We start from the raw sequence: 17,170 nt of genomic DNA on the forward strand, positions 1-17,170 counted from the left end.
ATGGATTGACTGATGGAAGAAGTGGTGGATTGACTGATGGAAGAAGTGATGGATTGACTGATGGAAGAAGTGATGGATGGACTGATGGAAGAAGTGATGGATTGACTGATGGAAGAAGTGATGGATGGACTGATGGAAGAAGTGATGGATTGACCGAAGGAAGAAGTGATGGATTGACTGATGGAAGAAGTGGTGGATTGACTGAAGGAAGAAGTGATGGATGGACTGAGGAAGAAGTGATGGATGGACTGAGGAAGAAGTGATGGATTGACTGATGGAAGAAGTGATGGATTGACTGAAGGAAGAAGTGATAGACTGACTGATGGAAGAAGTGATGGATTGACTGATGGAAGAAGTGATGGATGGACTGATGGAAGAAGTGGTGGATTCACTGAAGGAAGAAGTGGTCGATTGACTGATGGAAGAAGTGATGGATTGACTGATGGAAGAAGTGATAGATGGACTGATGGAAGAAATGATGGATTGACTGAAGGAAGAAGTGGTGGATTGACTGAAGGAAGAAGTGATGGATTGACTGAAGGAAGAAATGATGGATTGACTGAGGGAAGAAGTGATGGATTGACTGAAGGAAGAAGTGATGGATTGACTGAGGGAAGAAGTGATGGATTGACTGAGGGAAGAAATGATGGATTGACTGAGGGAAGAAGTGATGGATTGACTGATGGAAGAAGTGGTGGATTGACTGATGGAAGAAGTGATGGATGGACTGATGGAAGAAGTGATGGATTGACTGAAGGAAGAAGTGGTGGATTGACTGAAGGAAGAAATGATGGATGCACTGATGGAAGAAGTGATGGATTGACTGATGGAAGAAGTGATGGATTGACTCATGGAAGAAATGATGGATTGACTGATGGAAGAAATGATGGATTGACTGATGGAAGAAATGATGGATTGACTGAAGGAGGAAGTGATGGATTGATTGAGGGAAGAAATGATGGATTGACTGATGGAAGAAGTGATGGATTGACTGAAGGAAGAAGTGATGGATTGACTGATGGAAGAAGTGATGGATTGACTGATGGAAGAAGTGATGGATTGACTGATGGAAGAAGTGATGGATTGACTGATGGAAGAAGTGGTGGATTGACTGATAGAAGAAGTGATGGATGGACTGACAGAAGAAGTGGTGGATTGACTGAGGGAAGAAGTGGTGGATTGACTGATGGAAGAAGTGGTGGATTGACTCACGGAAGAAATGATGTATTGATTGATGGACAGGCACACTGACTGTTTTTGGGCGGTGCTGGCGCCGTTGACCCATGTGGTTACACTGGAGGTGTATGTTCTGGACCTTCCCTGTGACAGCCCTGTCAGCCTGTATGATGGTCAGTTGTGTGTGTGTGTGCCTGTGTGTGTGTTTGTGTGTGTGTGTGTTTGTGTGTCTGTGTGTGTGTGTCTGTGTGTGTGTGTGTGTGTCTGTGTGTGTGTGCGTGTGTCTGTGAGTCTTGTGTGTGTTTGTATGTGTGTATGCGTTTGTGCGCTTGTATGTGCGTATGTGTGTGTGAGAGTCTCTGTTGTGTGTGTGCGTGTGTGTGTGTGTGTGTGTGTGAGCGTGTGTGAGTGTGGGGCGGCGGGTGCGGGGGGGGGGTCAGCGTGTGTATATGTATGTGTGTGTTTGTGTGTGGGTCAGGGTGTGTTTGTGTGTGTCAATGTATGTGTATGTGTGTGTGTGTCAGCATGTGTATGTGTCTGTGTGTGTGTGTGTGTGTCAGCGTGTGTTTGCATATGTGTGAGTCTCCGTATGTATGTTTGTGTGAGTGTGTGTGTGCACGTGCGGTGCTTATGTGCACGTGTGTAAGTGAGCGTGTGTCGATGTGACTGCGATTAAAAACCTGTATTGACTCTCTCTTCTCAGACTTCAGACTTCATATGTCGCCATAACGTAAGGAAATCCTCCTTGTGCATGCACATGAAAACACAAAGTACATGCACAAAGACATACCTGCACGTGCCTTCCCCCTCCCCCCCCCCCCCCCCCCATCCCCTCCATCACCGCTCCCTTTGTGCGAACGTATGAACCCACTCACCCAGCCCCCACACCCATACACCCACACGTTCTTTTGCACAATGACATCACACGAGGTTGCTGCTTGAATAATACACTGACCACTTTAAATTTAAATTTAATTTCTGACAGAAGTCTTCAGTTTCGTTTTCACTATTTCAAGGAGGCATCACTGCGTTCGGACAAATCCATATACGCTACACCACATCTGTGAGGCAGATGACTGACAGCAGCATGACCCAGCGCTCTTAGTCAGGCCTTGAGTGCACGCTTTTACATTTGTGTACCTATCAGAGTGGATTTATTCTGCAGAATTTTGCCAGAGGACAACAACCTCGTTGCCATGGGTTCTTTTTCGGTGCGCCAAGTGCGTGCTGCACCTGGGACCTTGGTTTTTCGTCTCATTTGAGTGACTAGACGCTCAGTTTTATTTTCCTGTCAGACTTGGGAGAAAGGGGGAGAGTAGGGTTTGAACCCAGACCCTCACGGACTCTCTGTATTGGTGGCTGAGCGTCATAATCATTCTGCCACCTTCCACAGAAAGCTGAGCGTCATAATCATTCTGCCACCTTCCACAGAAAGCTGGCTGAGCGTCATAATCATTCTGCCACCTTCCACAGAAAACTGGCTGAGCGTCATAATCATTCTGCCACCTTCCAAAGAAAGCACACCAAAGAAATAAGTGAACAAAACCTCAAATGTATGCCAAACAATAAATACGCACACACATTCACACATTTACGGAGACACAGAGAGAAAGACAGAAACAGAAACAGAGAGACAGAGAGAGAGAGAGACAGAAAGCAAGAGATAAAGAGACAGAGAGAGAGAGACAGAGAGAGACATAGAAACAGAGAGACACAGAGAGAGACATAGACAGAAACAGAGACACAGAGAGACAGAGACAGAAACAGAGAGAGACATAGACAGAAACAGAGAAACAGAGAGAGACAGAAACAGAGATACACAGAGAGAGACAGAAAGCAAGAGATAAAGAGACAGATAGAGAGACAGAAAGAGACACACAGAGAGACAGTAACAGAGAGACACGGAGAGATACAGAAAGCGCGAGACAGAGACAGATATATAGAGAGAGACAGAAAGAAAGAGATACAATAAGCTGAAGAGGAGGAAGAAGACGCCAGTCACACTGCCGATGTTCCAGGACTCGAGGGCAGCAAAAAGGGGAGCAAAGAATCATGAAAGTGTATTGCCCATTGTCATACAAGGAAATAAGCAATATACTAGAAAGAGACTTTTATAGGTGCTTGAATTAAAGTCTAAAACCTCGTCAGTTGACTCTCTCAGACTTTGGTCCGATTCGCAGACCAATTCTGAGTTTAACTCTCTGACTATTATCAAATTCATCACGGACCAAGTATTCTTCTAATGTCAAGTGCATATTCTTTAGTAACCTGACAATTAAGCATGTAATTTTTGACTGTAGCTTGATGAAGCCTTATGTACACGAAAGTATGTCTTCACAAGTGACTGAGAACGTTGATGTTTTTGACTTTCTGCATTCGTTATCAGTTGTTTCACTTGTCCGTTTAACGACTTCTCTTTTACGAAGTCCTTTAAGTAATTTCCTGTAATTGTATTTAGATTTTTTTTTCTCCAAATTTCACCCTCATTTGTCCAGTTTCCCCCAACTCTCCATTCATTCACATCTCCTACCCCTTCTAACCGATAATACTCAGATGTATTCATAAATACTTTAACAAAATGTCTCCAGTCGGTGTGACGGGACATTAAAACAAAATTCCTCCTCCCTTCCAGGGCTCTCAGAGCACTCCAGAAAGCTGGCATCTCTGTGCTATGGCAGATACAAGAAACGCTACGTCAGTAGTCAGAAATACATGTACATCCGCTTCCGCTCCACCAGGAACCGGTTTTCTTCATCCGGCTTCAAGTTCCGGCTTCGTAGTTGGAAGAGTGAGTGACTTTTGTGGTGGTGTTTTGTTTTGTTTCATTTCATGTTGAGTTATTATCTTTGTGGTTTGTGTGTGTGTGTGTGTGTGTGTGTGTGTGTGTGTGTGTGTGTGTGTGTGTGTGTGTGTGTGTGTGTGTGTGTGTGTGCGCGCTTTTGTGTTCTTGTGTGTGTGTGTGTGTGTGTGTGTGTGTTCTTTTATGTGCTTGTGGGTGAGTGAGTTGAGTGAGTGAGTGTGTGTGTGTGTGTGTGTGTGTGTGTGTGCTTGTGGATGAGTGTGTGTGTGTGTGTTCTTGTGTGTGGTTCTGGGTGAGTGAGTGAGTGAGTGTTTATGTGTGTGTGTGTGTGTGTTCTTGTGTGTGCTTGTGGGTGAGTGAGTATATATGTGTGTGTATGTGTGTGTTTGTGGGTGAGTGAGTGAGAGAGAGAGAGAGAGAGAGAGTGTGTGTGTTCTTGTGTGTGTGTGTGTAAATGTGTTGTTTTTTTTCGTTGTAATCGCATTGTGGGTGGTTTGTTCATGTGCTTGCCTGTGTGTTTGTGTGCGTGTGTGTGTGCATGTGTGTGTGTGCACGTGTGTGTGTGTGTGTGTGCGCGCGCGCATGCATGTGTGTGTGTGCGCATGTGTTTGTATTATTGATTAAAGGACATAAAAGGATAAAAAGTCAAGTGGTTAAAGCATTGGGATTCCAATCTGAGTGTCGTGGGTTCGAATCCTGGTAACCTGTTGGGTAAAGGATGGAGATTTTTCCAATTTGCCAGGTCAACATATGTGCAGACCTGCTTGTGCCTGAACCCCCTTCGTGTGTATATGCACTCGGAAGATCAGATATGCAAGGTAAAGATTCTGCAATCCATTTCAGCATTCGGTGAGTTATGGAAACGGATATACCCAGCATGCACCCCCCCCTCCCCCCGAAAATGGTTGCCTACATTGTTTGGTAAATAAACAAAACGGTCATATAGGTAAAATGTTACATGTCTGTATGAGTGTGTATATGTACGTGACAGAAACCTGACTGAATGACACAGGAAACGAGTGATAAGCGCCCAGTGTCAGCTTTCAGTCGTCTGTACCAAGGTAGGCAGCCTGTTGTAAAAATGACTCCTTGTTTGTAAAGCGCTTAAAGCTTGGTCTCTGATGGAGGACAGGCACAATATTCTTCTTCTTCTTCGTTTGTGGGCTGCAATTCCCATGTTCACTCGCATTTACACGAGTGGGCTTTTACACGTATGACCGTTTTTACCCCGCCATGTAGGCAGCCATATTCTGTTTTCGGAGGTTTGCATGCTGGGTCTGTTCTTGTTTCCATAACCCACCGAACGCTGACATGTATTACGGGATCTTTAACGTGCGTATTTGGTCTTCTGCTTGCGCATACACACGAAGGGGGTTCAGGCACTGACAGGTCTGCACGTACGTTGACCTGGGAGATCGGAAAAATCTCCACCCTTTACCCACCAGCCACTATTACCGAGATTCGAACCCGGGACCGTCAGATTGAAAGTCCAGCGCTTTAACCACTCGGCTATTGCACCCATCCGGCACAATGTAAGTATCCATATCATCGTCATAATCATCATGACGTGCTGACTGTTGGTGGAACGGTGACAGGCGACAACGCGTGTTCGGGAGGTGGGGGAGGGGGTGGATATCACGTGGCCAGCACCATAAAGAGATACATCTCTTCTCCTGGCTATCCGGGCAGCTATCCCCCGTACGTACCTTCTGTTTTCTTCTTTCTTTCTGTTTATTCTTATTATTGATACTTATGTATAATTATATATTAGTCATTCGGATGAGACGATAAACCGAGGTCCCGTGTGCAGCATGCACTTAGCGCACGTTAAAGAACCCACGGCAACAAAAGGGTTGTTCCTGGCAAAATTCTGTAGAAAAATCCTTTTCAACAGGAAAAACAGGAAAAACAAATAAAACTGCACGCAGGAAAAAATACAAAAAAATGGGTGGCGCTGTAGTGTAGCGACGTGCTCTCCCTGGGGAGAGCAGCCCGAATTTCACACAGAGAAATCTGTTGTGATAAAAAAGGAATACAAATACAAATACAAAATATTAATACGTAGAAACTTAAACTGGCTTGGATATACGGTGTGCATGGACAATACATAGAAAGATAGATAAACAGATAGATATACAGATATATATATATATATATATGAATGGATAGATATAGATATGTAGACATATATATATATATATAGAGAGAGAGAGAGAGAGATACCTGATATAGATATATAGGTATATAATGTGACACACACAGTGTTACACACAGAATCAGGGTGATTACATAGACTCAGTTTAATTGTTAACACATGTAAGCTAAAAAGACGAAATAAAAGTCAATGACGGGACTATGACCTAGGTTTACGTGCAGGGATATGACTGTGCCTGTGCCTGGCTTATTTTCCTCCTGTATTTGTATTTGTATTTCTTTTTATCACAACAGATTTCTATGTGTGAAATTCGGGCTGCTCTCCCCAGGGAGAGCGCGTTGCTTCTCTACAGCGCCACCTATTTAAATTTTTTTACCTGCGTGTAGTTTTATTTGTTTTTCCTATCAAAGTGGATTTTTCTACAGAATTTGCCAGGGACATCCCTTTTGTTGCCGTGGGTTCTTTTACGTGCGCTAAGTGCATGCTGCACACGGGACCTCGGTTTATCTTCTGAATGACTAGCGTCCAGACCACCACTCATGGTGGTTGTTTTTTTCAGGTTTTATAAGATCAAGATTTACAATGTTCAGAAATCAAATGGCCATGTGTGGTCATCTGGGCTAGAGGCAACAATGACAAATAAATAAATAAATAAATAAAAATGAATAAATCATCATCACCTGTCCCTTGGTTTCTGTTAATGGGCACCTGTGAAGACAACCGCCACCACTCTCTTCCACCTGTCTCGGTCCTTCACCGTTCTCCACGATTCCGCCAGGTTCACACCTGTCTGTTCTTAGAAAATCATTGTGCTCCCACCTCCTCCTTTGTCCTACTCGTCTGTGGCTTCCTCTGACTTGCAATACATAGATGAGAAAAAAAAGATCCAGTGATGACGAACACGACAGCATTGTAAGGACGTGTTTCTCTGACCATTCCAGGAACACAGCGTGCAAGTGGCGTATCGAGTCTGCCGTCAAAAACATGACTGTGCGTATCGACTTTGAGGACACGTATGGGGCAGCAGATTCCTACAGTTGTCAGCGAAATACTGTGAACGTATATGATGGTAAGTAGTGGAGAGGGTGAGGGTGGCAGAATGGTTAAGACGCTTCTCTTACAGTCGTTTGTGAGGGTCTGGGTTCAAATGATCGACTCGCTCTTTCTCCCAAGTTTGACTGGAAAATGAAACTGAGTCTGGTCATTCAGGCTTTGGTTCCACGTGCAGCACGCGCTTGGCGCACTGAAAAAGAACGCATGGCAACAAGAGTGTTGTCCTCTGGCAAAATTCTGCAGAAGAAACCCGCTCTGACAGGTCAACATATACATATGCATGCACTCAACGTAACTAGCGAGTTGGGTTATGCTGTTGGTCAGGCATCTGCCTAGCAGATGTGGTGTAGCGGATATGGATTTGTCCAAACACACTGATGCCTTCTTGAGAAACTGAAACTTGGCTTGTTGGGTTGTTGCAAGGCATATTATCAGCAAAAGACGTGCATCTTGTAGATGAGATGATAAACCGAGGTTCTGTATGCATTATGCACTTCGCGCATGGAAAAGAACCCACAGCAACAAAAGGGATCTCCATGGCAAATTTCTAGGGGAAAATGCCTTTTCAGAGTATAACAAATGTATTTGCAAGCAGTGAGGAAGAGGACATAGTGGGCAGTATTCTGATCTCTTACAACAGAGAAGGGATTTGTTGTGACTCGGCCTCATTCATTTTTGAATGAGATGGTGTGTGTGTGTGTGTGTGTGAGTGTGAGGGTGTGTGTTTTTGAGAGTGTAATTGTGAGTGTGTGTATGACTATGAGTGTGGGTGTGTGTGTGGGTGTGAGAGAGCGTATGTTTGTGAGTGTGATTGTGTGTGTGTGTGAGAGAGAGAGAGGGAGAGGGAGGGAGTGTGTGCATATGTGTTTGTGAGTGTGAAGGAGCGTGTGTGTATGTGAGAGAGTGTTTTGCGCATGAGTGAGCACGCGCGCGTGTGTATGTGTGTAAATGAGTGTGAGTAAGAGTGTGTTTGTGTGTGAGTGTGTATCAGTTTGAGTATGTATGTGAGAGTGTATGTGTATGAGTGAGTGTGGGAAATTTGAGAGAGCGTATGATTGTGTGTATGTGAGAGAGAGCGTGTGCATTTGAGTGTGTGTGTGTTTGTGAGTGCGAGTGTTTGTGTGTGTGTGTGCGTAAATGAGTGTAAGAGTGAGTTTGTGTATGAGTGTGTATGAGTTTGAGTGTGTGTGTTTGTGAGAGAGTGTGTGTGTGTATGAGTGAGTGTGTGTTTATGAGTGAATATGAGAGTTTTAGGAGCGTATGATTGTGTGTATGTGAAAGAGGGTGTGTGCATATGGGTGAGTTTGTGTTTGTGTGTTCGTTCTTTAGTCTAACGTCTTTTCACTGTAAGTGATATTAGACGAAGGTAGGAAAAAAGATCGAGTGGGAGGAGGGGGAGGGGGAGAGAAATTACTGTGTACGCATGCGAGTGTGTGCGTGCGCGCGCGCGCGCGTGTGTGTGTTACATATAGAAAAAGATTGATTTAAGTTTTTTTTGCGGTTTTTTTGCGGTTTTTTATTGTTTCTAAAGCATAACAATATAACATATTTCTAATGAAAAACCAACAACTAGAACAGCGAACCAACTGGACTATTTAACAAGGAGTTGAAAAAATCATACATTAGCAATGGACTGCTGAAGATTGTCAACACTGAAGATGATTTCAGTTTGTGTTTCAGATGTTTGTGTGTGTGAGTGTCTGTGTGTGAGCATACATGAGTGTCAGTAAGAGTAAGTGTGTGTGTGTGAATGAAGCAAACTAACCAAACCCAAACAGGTTACGGGTCGGGATCCAAGCTGCTGGCTGAACATGTCAGCGGTCAGTCGGAAACCTACTGGAGCTCGGAGCTCTATCTGTTTCTGAGCTTTGAGTCGAACTCAGCGGCACACTGCAAAGGCTTCCGTTTGTCGTACCAGGCTGTCAGTTACAGGCCCTCTGGTACTCCAGCTCCAGGTAATTTCTTTTCTTTTTGGGGAGGTGGGGGCGAGGGGGGGTATTGCTTTGATGGCATGTTAGTAATACAGGTGTGTGTGTGTGTGTGTGTGTGTGTGTGTGTGTGTGTGTGTTATGTAAACAGGAAATTATGTAAACAGGGAATATAGACTTGAGTATATGTTTTGGAGGTGAGTCTGAATCTGTCTTTACTCTGGTGATTGTGTGTGTGTGTGTGTGTGTGTGTGTGTGTGTGTGTGTGTGCGTGTGTGTGTGTGTGTTCTCAATTATGTCATAGTTTACACACTTTCCTCACTTATTCAGCTTAAGTATATTTGTTGTTATTTTTCCTCACATGTCAAACAAAGAGTTTCTATACATGTATTCACTGACAGACAAAGAGTGTCAGCAACATGATCACAATCATGGTGGCTTTTTGCTGTTGTTGTTGTTGCCAAGTCAGACAGTGAAGTTCAGTACCTGTGTATACAGAAATAAAGACACTGCTAGCACAGTTGAACAGTCAATTTCTGTACCTGTGTTAAGTACATACATACATAACAGACATTGCCAGCACAGTTGAACAGTGAATTTCTGTACCTGTGTTAAGTACATACATACATCACAGACACTGCTAGCACAGTTGAACAGTGAATTTCTGTACCTGTGTTAAGTACATACATACATAACAGACATTGCCAGCACAGTTGAACAGTGAATTTCTGTACCTGTGTTAAGTACATACATACATCACAGACACTGCTAGCACAGTTGAACAGTGAATTTCTGTACCTGTGTTAAGTACATACATACATAACAGACACTGCTAGCACAGTTGAACAGTCAATTTCTGTACCTGTGTTAAGTACATACATACATAACAGACATTGCCAGCACAGTTGAACAGTGAATTTCTGAACCCATGTGTACAGTCAAAAAAGACATAATCAGCACAAACAGTGAAAATGACATTGTTAACACATGTCAAATAGTGAATTTCTGACATTGTTAACACATGTCAAATAGCGAATTTCTGACATTGTTAACACATGTCAAATAGTGAATTTCTGCACCTGTTTATATGACAAAAAGACATTGTTAACACATGTCAAATAGTGAATTTCTGACATTGTTAACACATGTCAAATAGTGAATTTCTGTACCTGTTTATATGACAAGAAGACATTGTTAACACATGTCAAATAGTGAATTTCAGTACCTGTGTAAATGACAAAAAAGACATTGTTAATACTTGTCAAATAATGAATTTGTGACATTGTTAACACATGTCAAATATTGAATTTATGTACCTGCCCTGTGTAAATGACAAAAAGACATTGTTAACACATATCAAACTGTGAATTTCTGACACCGTTAACACATATAAAATAGTGAATTTCTGTACCTGTTTATATGACAAAAAGACATTGTTAACACATGTCAAATAGTGAATTTCAGTACCTGTGTAAATGAAAAAAAAGACATTGTTAACACTTGTCAAATAGTGAATTTGTGACATTGTTAACACATGTCAAATATTGAATTTATGTACCTGCCCTGTGTATATGACAAAAAGACATTGTTAACACATGTCAAACAGTGAATTTCAGTACCTGTGTAAATGACAAAAAGACATTGTTAACACATGTCAAATAGTGAATTTCAGTACCTGTGTAAATGAAAAAAAAGACATTGTTAACACTTGTCAAATAGTGAATTTGTGACATTGTTAACACATGTCAAATATTGAATTTATGTACCTGCCCTGTGTATATGACAAAAAGACATTGTTAACACATGTCAAACAGTGAATTTCAGTACCTGTGTAAATGACAAAAAGACATTGTTAACACATGTCAAACAGTGAATTTCAGTACCTGTGTAAATGACAAAAAGACATTGTTAACACATGTTAAACAGTGAATTTCAGTACCTGTGTAAATGACAAAAAGACATTGTTAACACATGTCAAACAGTGAATTTCAGTACCTGTGTAAATGACAAAAAGACATTGTTAACACATGTCAAACAGTGAATTTCAGTACCTGTGTAAATGACAAAAAAGACATTGTTAACACATGTCAAACAGTGAATTTCTGTACCTGTGTAAATGACAAAAAAGACATTAACACATGTCAAACAGTGAATTTCAGTACCTGTGTAAAAGACAAAAAAGACATTGTTAACACATGTCAAACAGTGAATTTCAGTACCTGTGTAAATGACAAAAAAGACATTGTTAACACATGTCAAACAGTGAATTTCTGTCCCTTTGTCTACACAGAAAACAAAGACAGTGTCAGTGGTACCACAACCATGGTGATCTCCATCGTTGGTGGCATGGTGTTCACAGTTGTCGTGCTCAGTGTCTGCTGCGTATATTGGCGGAAACGTCGGTCTGCCCAAAACACTTCCGCCTCCCAGTCGCATCGCACCCCCTCCACGCACCACCGCCAGGAGCGAGAGGGCAGCACCGTGTACATGATGAACCCCGTCATCGTCAACCAGATGGCGCCACCTGCTTACCCCGGCATGTCCAACGGGAGTCACCCGAACGACGACCTCCCCCCGGCGTACCCGGCCGTGTCGGACCCTCCACTTCACTGGGACGGGCCCCCATCGTATGCGGAAAGCATGCTGGAGACCAACCCTCCTTCGGGGACGTCGGTTGACGAAAGCAGGGGGCATAACCAGTCTGGAGTCCAGGCAGCACAGAATGCATCGGACAGACTTGCCTCAGGACCGGATCATCGAACACGGAACTCCGCACCGCCCAGAGACGCCCTGGAATATTCGCTGTCTGCATCCCATCAGGGGGAAGAATCCCCCCAGCACCGACCACCACGGGGCTTGACATTGCACAGGCAGCAGTCACCACCCCCGTATCAGACACCGTCACCACCAACATCAAAGGAACAAGAAGAACCGTCACATGATTCACCGCCACCACCACGCAGACAACACCGACGATCTGACAACTCCTCCCCCTCCCCCAGACAGCCAGCGCCAGAACGTCTGCCCATGGGTGCCCTCCCCTCCACCCAGCGAGTGTCCCCCCACCAGCCTCCCCCTGGTGGTCAGCGAGACGATGAAGGTTCAGCAGGTGACACGCCATCTGTACCGCTCATGTGGATCGGTCCGCAGGGTCACATGTCGACTGAAGTGTGAAGAAGTTGACACCACTGTGATTGAAACACACATCCACTGAAATCATGGGAGAGTGTGATGATTGAAACAGATCCACTGAAATCATGGGAGAGTGTGATGATTGAAACAGATCCACTGAAATCATGGGAGAGTGTGATGATTGAAACAGATCCACTGAAATCATGGGAGAGTGTGATGATTGAAACAGATCCACTGAAATCATGGGAGAGTAGGATTATTGAAATAGATCCACTGAAATCATGGGAGAGTGTGATGATTGAAATAGATCCACTGAAGTCAGTGGGGCAAGGACCTGGGGAGAGTGTGATGAGGAAATTTGCTGCCAGTGCCTCAGTGATTATGAAACAACCACTGCACAATGTCTGCTGAAAACTGCATGAAAAACCCAAGTTCTGTCATGTTCTTTTCCTGTGTGCCATGTTATTGTGACCTTGACCTTTGACCTTTGACCTTGACTCCTTACACAGGTTTTGCTCTGACCATGATCAATCATTGTGCCAAATTTGATTATGAACGTTATTTGTGAAGATTATTTGCAAAACAATAATATTTCTTGCACATGGAAAGTTTTTCTATCAGTGATGTCATATGCTATTTCGTGACCTTGACCTTTAATTGCAGATTTTGAATTTCTTTGAGGATACCGCTGTTCTCATGACCAGTCACAATACCAAGTCTGACTGAGATTGGAGTTCGATACAAAGACGGAGACGAAGAAATTGCAATCCCAACAGGAAAATACTCCACCAACGTCCGAGCTGAGCGAGAAGCCCTCTGTGAGGCAGCCACAACAGTCTCGCAGAACTCCACAAGAACAACAGGGCAGGTGGTGGTGTTCTCAGACGCTCTCTCTGTGCTCCAAGCCCTCAAGAACTCCCGCTGCAAAGAACAGAACCATCTCACTTCAGCCCTTGTTCCCTGAGTGCCAGAGTGGAGAAAGTGGTGATACAATGGGTACCAGCACACTGTGGCATCAGAGGCAACGAAAAAGCGGACATCCTGGCAAAAGACGGTGCACAGAAGGAGCAGGCCAACAAACTGGTGTCATATGATGAAATCAAGACAATCATCAAGGCACACAGCAAGGAATAAAGTGGCGCCTCCAGCACCCCAAATATAACCCAGAAGACAGATACCATTTGCTGGAACGACAGGAACAGGTCAAGATCTTCCGCCTGAGGACTGGACACAACCGCCTGCTCCACCACATGCACACAAAATTTGGCATTGGACAGAGTGGAGAGAGCCCTTGTGGTGAGGGACCAGTGACAACCGACCACATCCTTCAAGACTGTAGGACGCATGCAGCATCCAGGAGGAAGTACTGGCCAACATCAACAGCAGTGAAAACCAAGCTGTACGGCACCCTGGAGGAGCTGCGACGGACGGCAGCCTTCATCGAGGGCACCGGGCTGCTCATCTAACGGGAGGCGAACGAGGAAGAAGAAGAGATTGGAGATGAGATAACGTCTCCATCAAACTTTCTATTTTGTCTTCTTCTTCTGCATTCCCCGTGATCTCTATTTTGTCAATGACCTTCACCTTTGACCTCTCACCATGCCTATTTGTCTTCATAAAGCAGAAGAATTCAGCCGTCTTATTCATACCAACTTTCCGACAAAGTTTGGTTCCTATGCCTCTTGTGATATGTGAAATAATGTCAGTTTAAAGTTAACCATGGACACACACACACACACACACACACACACACACACACACACACACACACACTGCACATGCACACACACACACACACACACACACACTGCACATACACACACACACACACACACACACACACACACACACACACACACACACCGCATCATTACATAAGCTCATTTTGTTTGCACGCTTGAGTCAGAAACTGCCTCATGTCATCTTTCGTTCAGGAATTCACAGACTGACACAGTTGATCCTGTTCTTCCTGGTGCTTGGTGCCTTTTCCTCTGGACTTGCTTTTGACTCGGAACCAGAATTGTGCCCCTTGTTTTTTTGTCACAATGTTTACAGTATGTTATAACGTCTTATATCAAATATTTCTCATTGGAATGGTGATTAAAAAAAAAAATGAATGACACACAAAATAAGCACTTCTGTGTACTCGGCTTGTATCCATGAATGTGTTTTGTATATGTGTGTATGTACATATATACTTAGCTGGATGTATTTTAGTGTGTGTGTGACATTGATGTGATGCATGATGTAGAATGTTATGTGCTTTGGATCTGGAGCAGTCTTCTGGATAGAGTGCTTTGTAGGTATCCATTCTTCATCTTCTTATTATCATCATCATTATCACTGTTGTTGATGTTATTGTTGTTATTGTTTTTATTATCATTATTATCATCATCATCATCATTGTCATTGTCGTTGTTATTATTGTTTTTATATCATTATTATCATAATCTTTATATTATTATTAGTAGTAGTAGTAGTAGTATCAAATTAAAACACTTCCTTCTCACTCCGAAAGTAAAATAAAGTTCACACACTGCAGCACCACAAGGAAAAGTTCAAACATCATAAAAACAAAGTACAATCCACTGTGCTTGGGATCTGACAGAGCCACTATCAGCATGGTGAATACATCATCAAACCAAAAGGGTCACTGTCAGCATGGTGAATACATCATCAAACCAAACGGGTCACTGTCAGCATGGTGAATACATCATCAAACCAAAAGGGTCACTGTCAGCATGATGAATACATCATCAAACCAAAAGGGTCACTGTCAGCATGGTGAATACATCATCAAACCAAAAGGGTCACTGTCAGCATGTTGAATACATCATCAAACCAAAAGGGTCACTGTCAGCATGTTGAATACATCATCAAACCAAAAGGGTCACTTTCAGCATGTTGAATACATCAAACCAAAAGATCTGCAGGGTCTGAGAGCAAAATCCATGGACACGCCAATTCCTAGAGTATTAGCCAGTGTGCAAAATCCATGGACACGCCAATTCCTAGAGTATTAGCCAGTGTGCAAAATCCATGGACACGGCAATTCCGAGAGTATTAGCCAGTGTGCAAAATCCATGGACACGCCAATTCCTAGAGTATTAGCCAGTGTGCAAAATCCATGGACACACCAATTCCTGAAGTATTAGCCAGTGTGCAAAATCCATGGACACACCAATTCCTAAAGTATTAGCGATTTAAAACACTGCCAGTGTGCCCAGTTGGAGTTATCCTCTGTTTAACCCTTTCAGTTCCGAAGCCTATTTTGTGTTCAGTGATGACGATTTGCCAAGGGATGTTTTCATTACGGAGGGTAATAATTTTCAAACAGTTCTATCATGCAAAATACAAAAAGAACGTGATATAACCCATGAAAGAAAAATGAACACACTATCCAACTGTAACATTCACATGAATATAATGATTTTGCAATGGGAAATTTCCGTCCTTGGGCACTCAGTGGGTTAAACAAGGTTTTTGGGCAGATTTCTTAACCCCTTGACTGTGAACCTTGGTGAAATGAAGTCAGTGTAGCATGAATTTGAAGTGCAACAACTTACTTCTTTTGTGATTAAAGAATAAAGAGGCCAGGAGTGTAAAGAATGAATAAACATTAAAGAGTGGTAACTCTCTCCATCTACAAGGGACACAATTTTGAGTCAGTGCTGCTTATGCTACCAGTTCAGTCAGAACACAGGTATGCAAAAGGTACATTGGAACAAACCCTAACACTTCCTCAAAAAACAGGAGCTCCAGGCTTGTCCTTATACTGATATATATTTAACTTCTTTTGTACTGTTATGTGTGTTTTAATGAATTCATGGCATATTTTGCCATGAATAAGCCCATATCTTCTTTATCATCCATAAATATTGATAGATTGGCACATTATTTTACAAAGTTCAAGCCCTGTGTGTGTGTAGAATTTTGTTTTGTTTGAAAGTTGCATGATACCATCCATGAGTGTAATGAAGTGACACATTATTATATAAAGCTTAAGCCCTGTATGCAATATATTTCATTATGCATAAGTTCCCAGTCTGTAAAATGAAGGTGGGTGATGGTGACAGCACCACTCATTTTCAGAAGTGCTTTCTTGCACATGCACATTTTTTTTTAACAATGAAAATCCAACAGCTATCGTTTATAACCCACAGAATAACTGTAAATATTTTGCTGAAACAATTTGCAAATGCATTTTTCAAGCTGTCCACAGTTCATGCGTGTCTGAAACAGCCGTTTGTTTTTCCAGTGAGAGGACAGCGCAAGGCCAAATGCAGTCTGCATTATTTGAATCATCTCTTGATTATTTCAACATTAACGTACATGCTTTCATGAAGCGGACTAGCTTTTTATTAACACTGCATAATAAAGGGAGAGAGAGATAGAATAGAACTCTGCCAAGGAAGGCTACTTAGGGTGAAATATTGAAATGTAAACTACTGCTGCTTGTTTGTAGTTTTCCTTTTTGTCTCGCAGCATATAGTGTTTCCTGTTATATCCTGCTGTGTCTGTTCATACTTTTTTGGTGCTGAATTTACCACCAGTTTTTCTGTGTAAAAATTGTGGACTGTTTTTTATTGGCTGATCTTTTATTGTGTTTTTCATGCAGTCTGTGTAAACTGGTGACACAATACATATAAAAAAAAAATTATATCCTCAGGAGAAAGAATCCAAAGACATATCTATCTCTCTATCTGTCTATCTATATTCTCTCTCTCTCTCTCTCTCTCTCTCTCTCTATATATATATATATATATGGTTCTATTGTTGTCTTGTACTGACCATGATGTTGTGCGAAATTTGTCTCTGTTTTTCTACAAAGCATTTAGATACAGGGACATTCTCACTTCTTTTTTTTTTTTTTTTTTTTTTTTTTTTTTTTTTTTTTAGGAGAAATCAGGGGATGTGTTCAAGTTC

At 42.6% G+C, this 17,170-nt stretch overlaps 1 protein-coding gene across 1 annotated transcript in view; it reads left to right on the forward strand.

Moving 5' to 3' along the window:
• The window catches only part of LOC143276949 (cubilin-like), a 51,089-nt gene extending 34,313 nt beyond the window's left edge, over positions 1 to 16,776 (forward strand). The window contains exons 21-26 of the mRNA XM_076581627.1: positions 1,243 to 1,349; positions 3,809 to 3,964; positions 5,572 to 5,674; positions 7,073 to 7,200; positions 8,963 to 9,139; positions 11,403 to 16,776. Of these exons, the coding sequence (XP_076437742.1) occupies positions 1,243 to 1,349; positions 3,809 to 3,964; positions 5,572 to 5,674; positions 7,073 to 7,200; positions 8,963 to 9,139; positions 11,403 to 12,286 (1,555 nt within the window). The 3' untranslated portion in view covers positions 12,287 to 16,776. The remainder of the gene's footprint in view (positions 1 to 1,242; positions 1,350 to 3,808; positions 3,965 to 5,571; positions 5,675 to 7,072; positions 7,201 to 8,962; positions 9,140 to 11,402) is intronic.
• Positions 16,777 to 17,170: the final 394 nt, after the last annotated feature.

The sequence above is a fragment of the Babylonia areolata genome, chromosome 33 (genome assembly GCF_041734735.1).
Source record: "Babylonia areolata isolate BAREFJ2019XMU chromosome 33, ASM4173473v1, whole genome shotgun sequence".
Taxonomy (NCBI): Eukaryota; Metazoa; Mollusca; class Gastropoda; order Neogastropoda; family Buccinidae; genus Babylonia; species Babylonia areolata.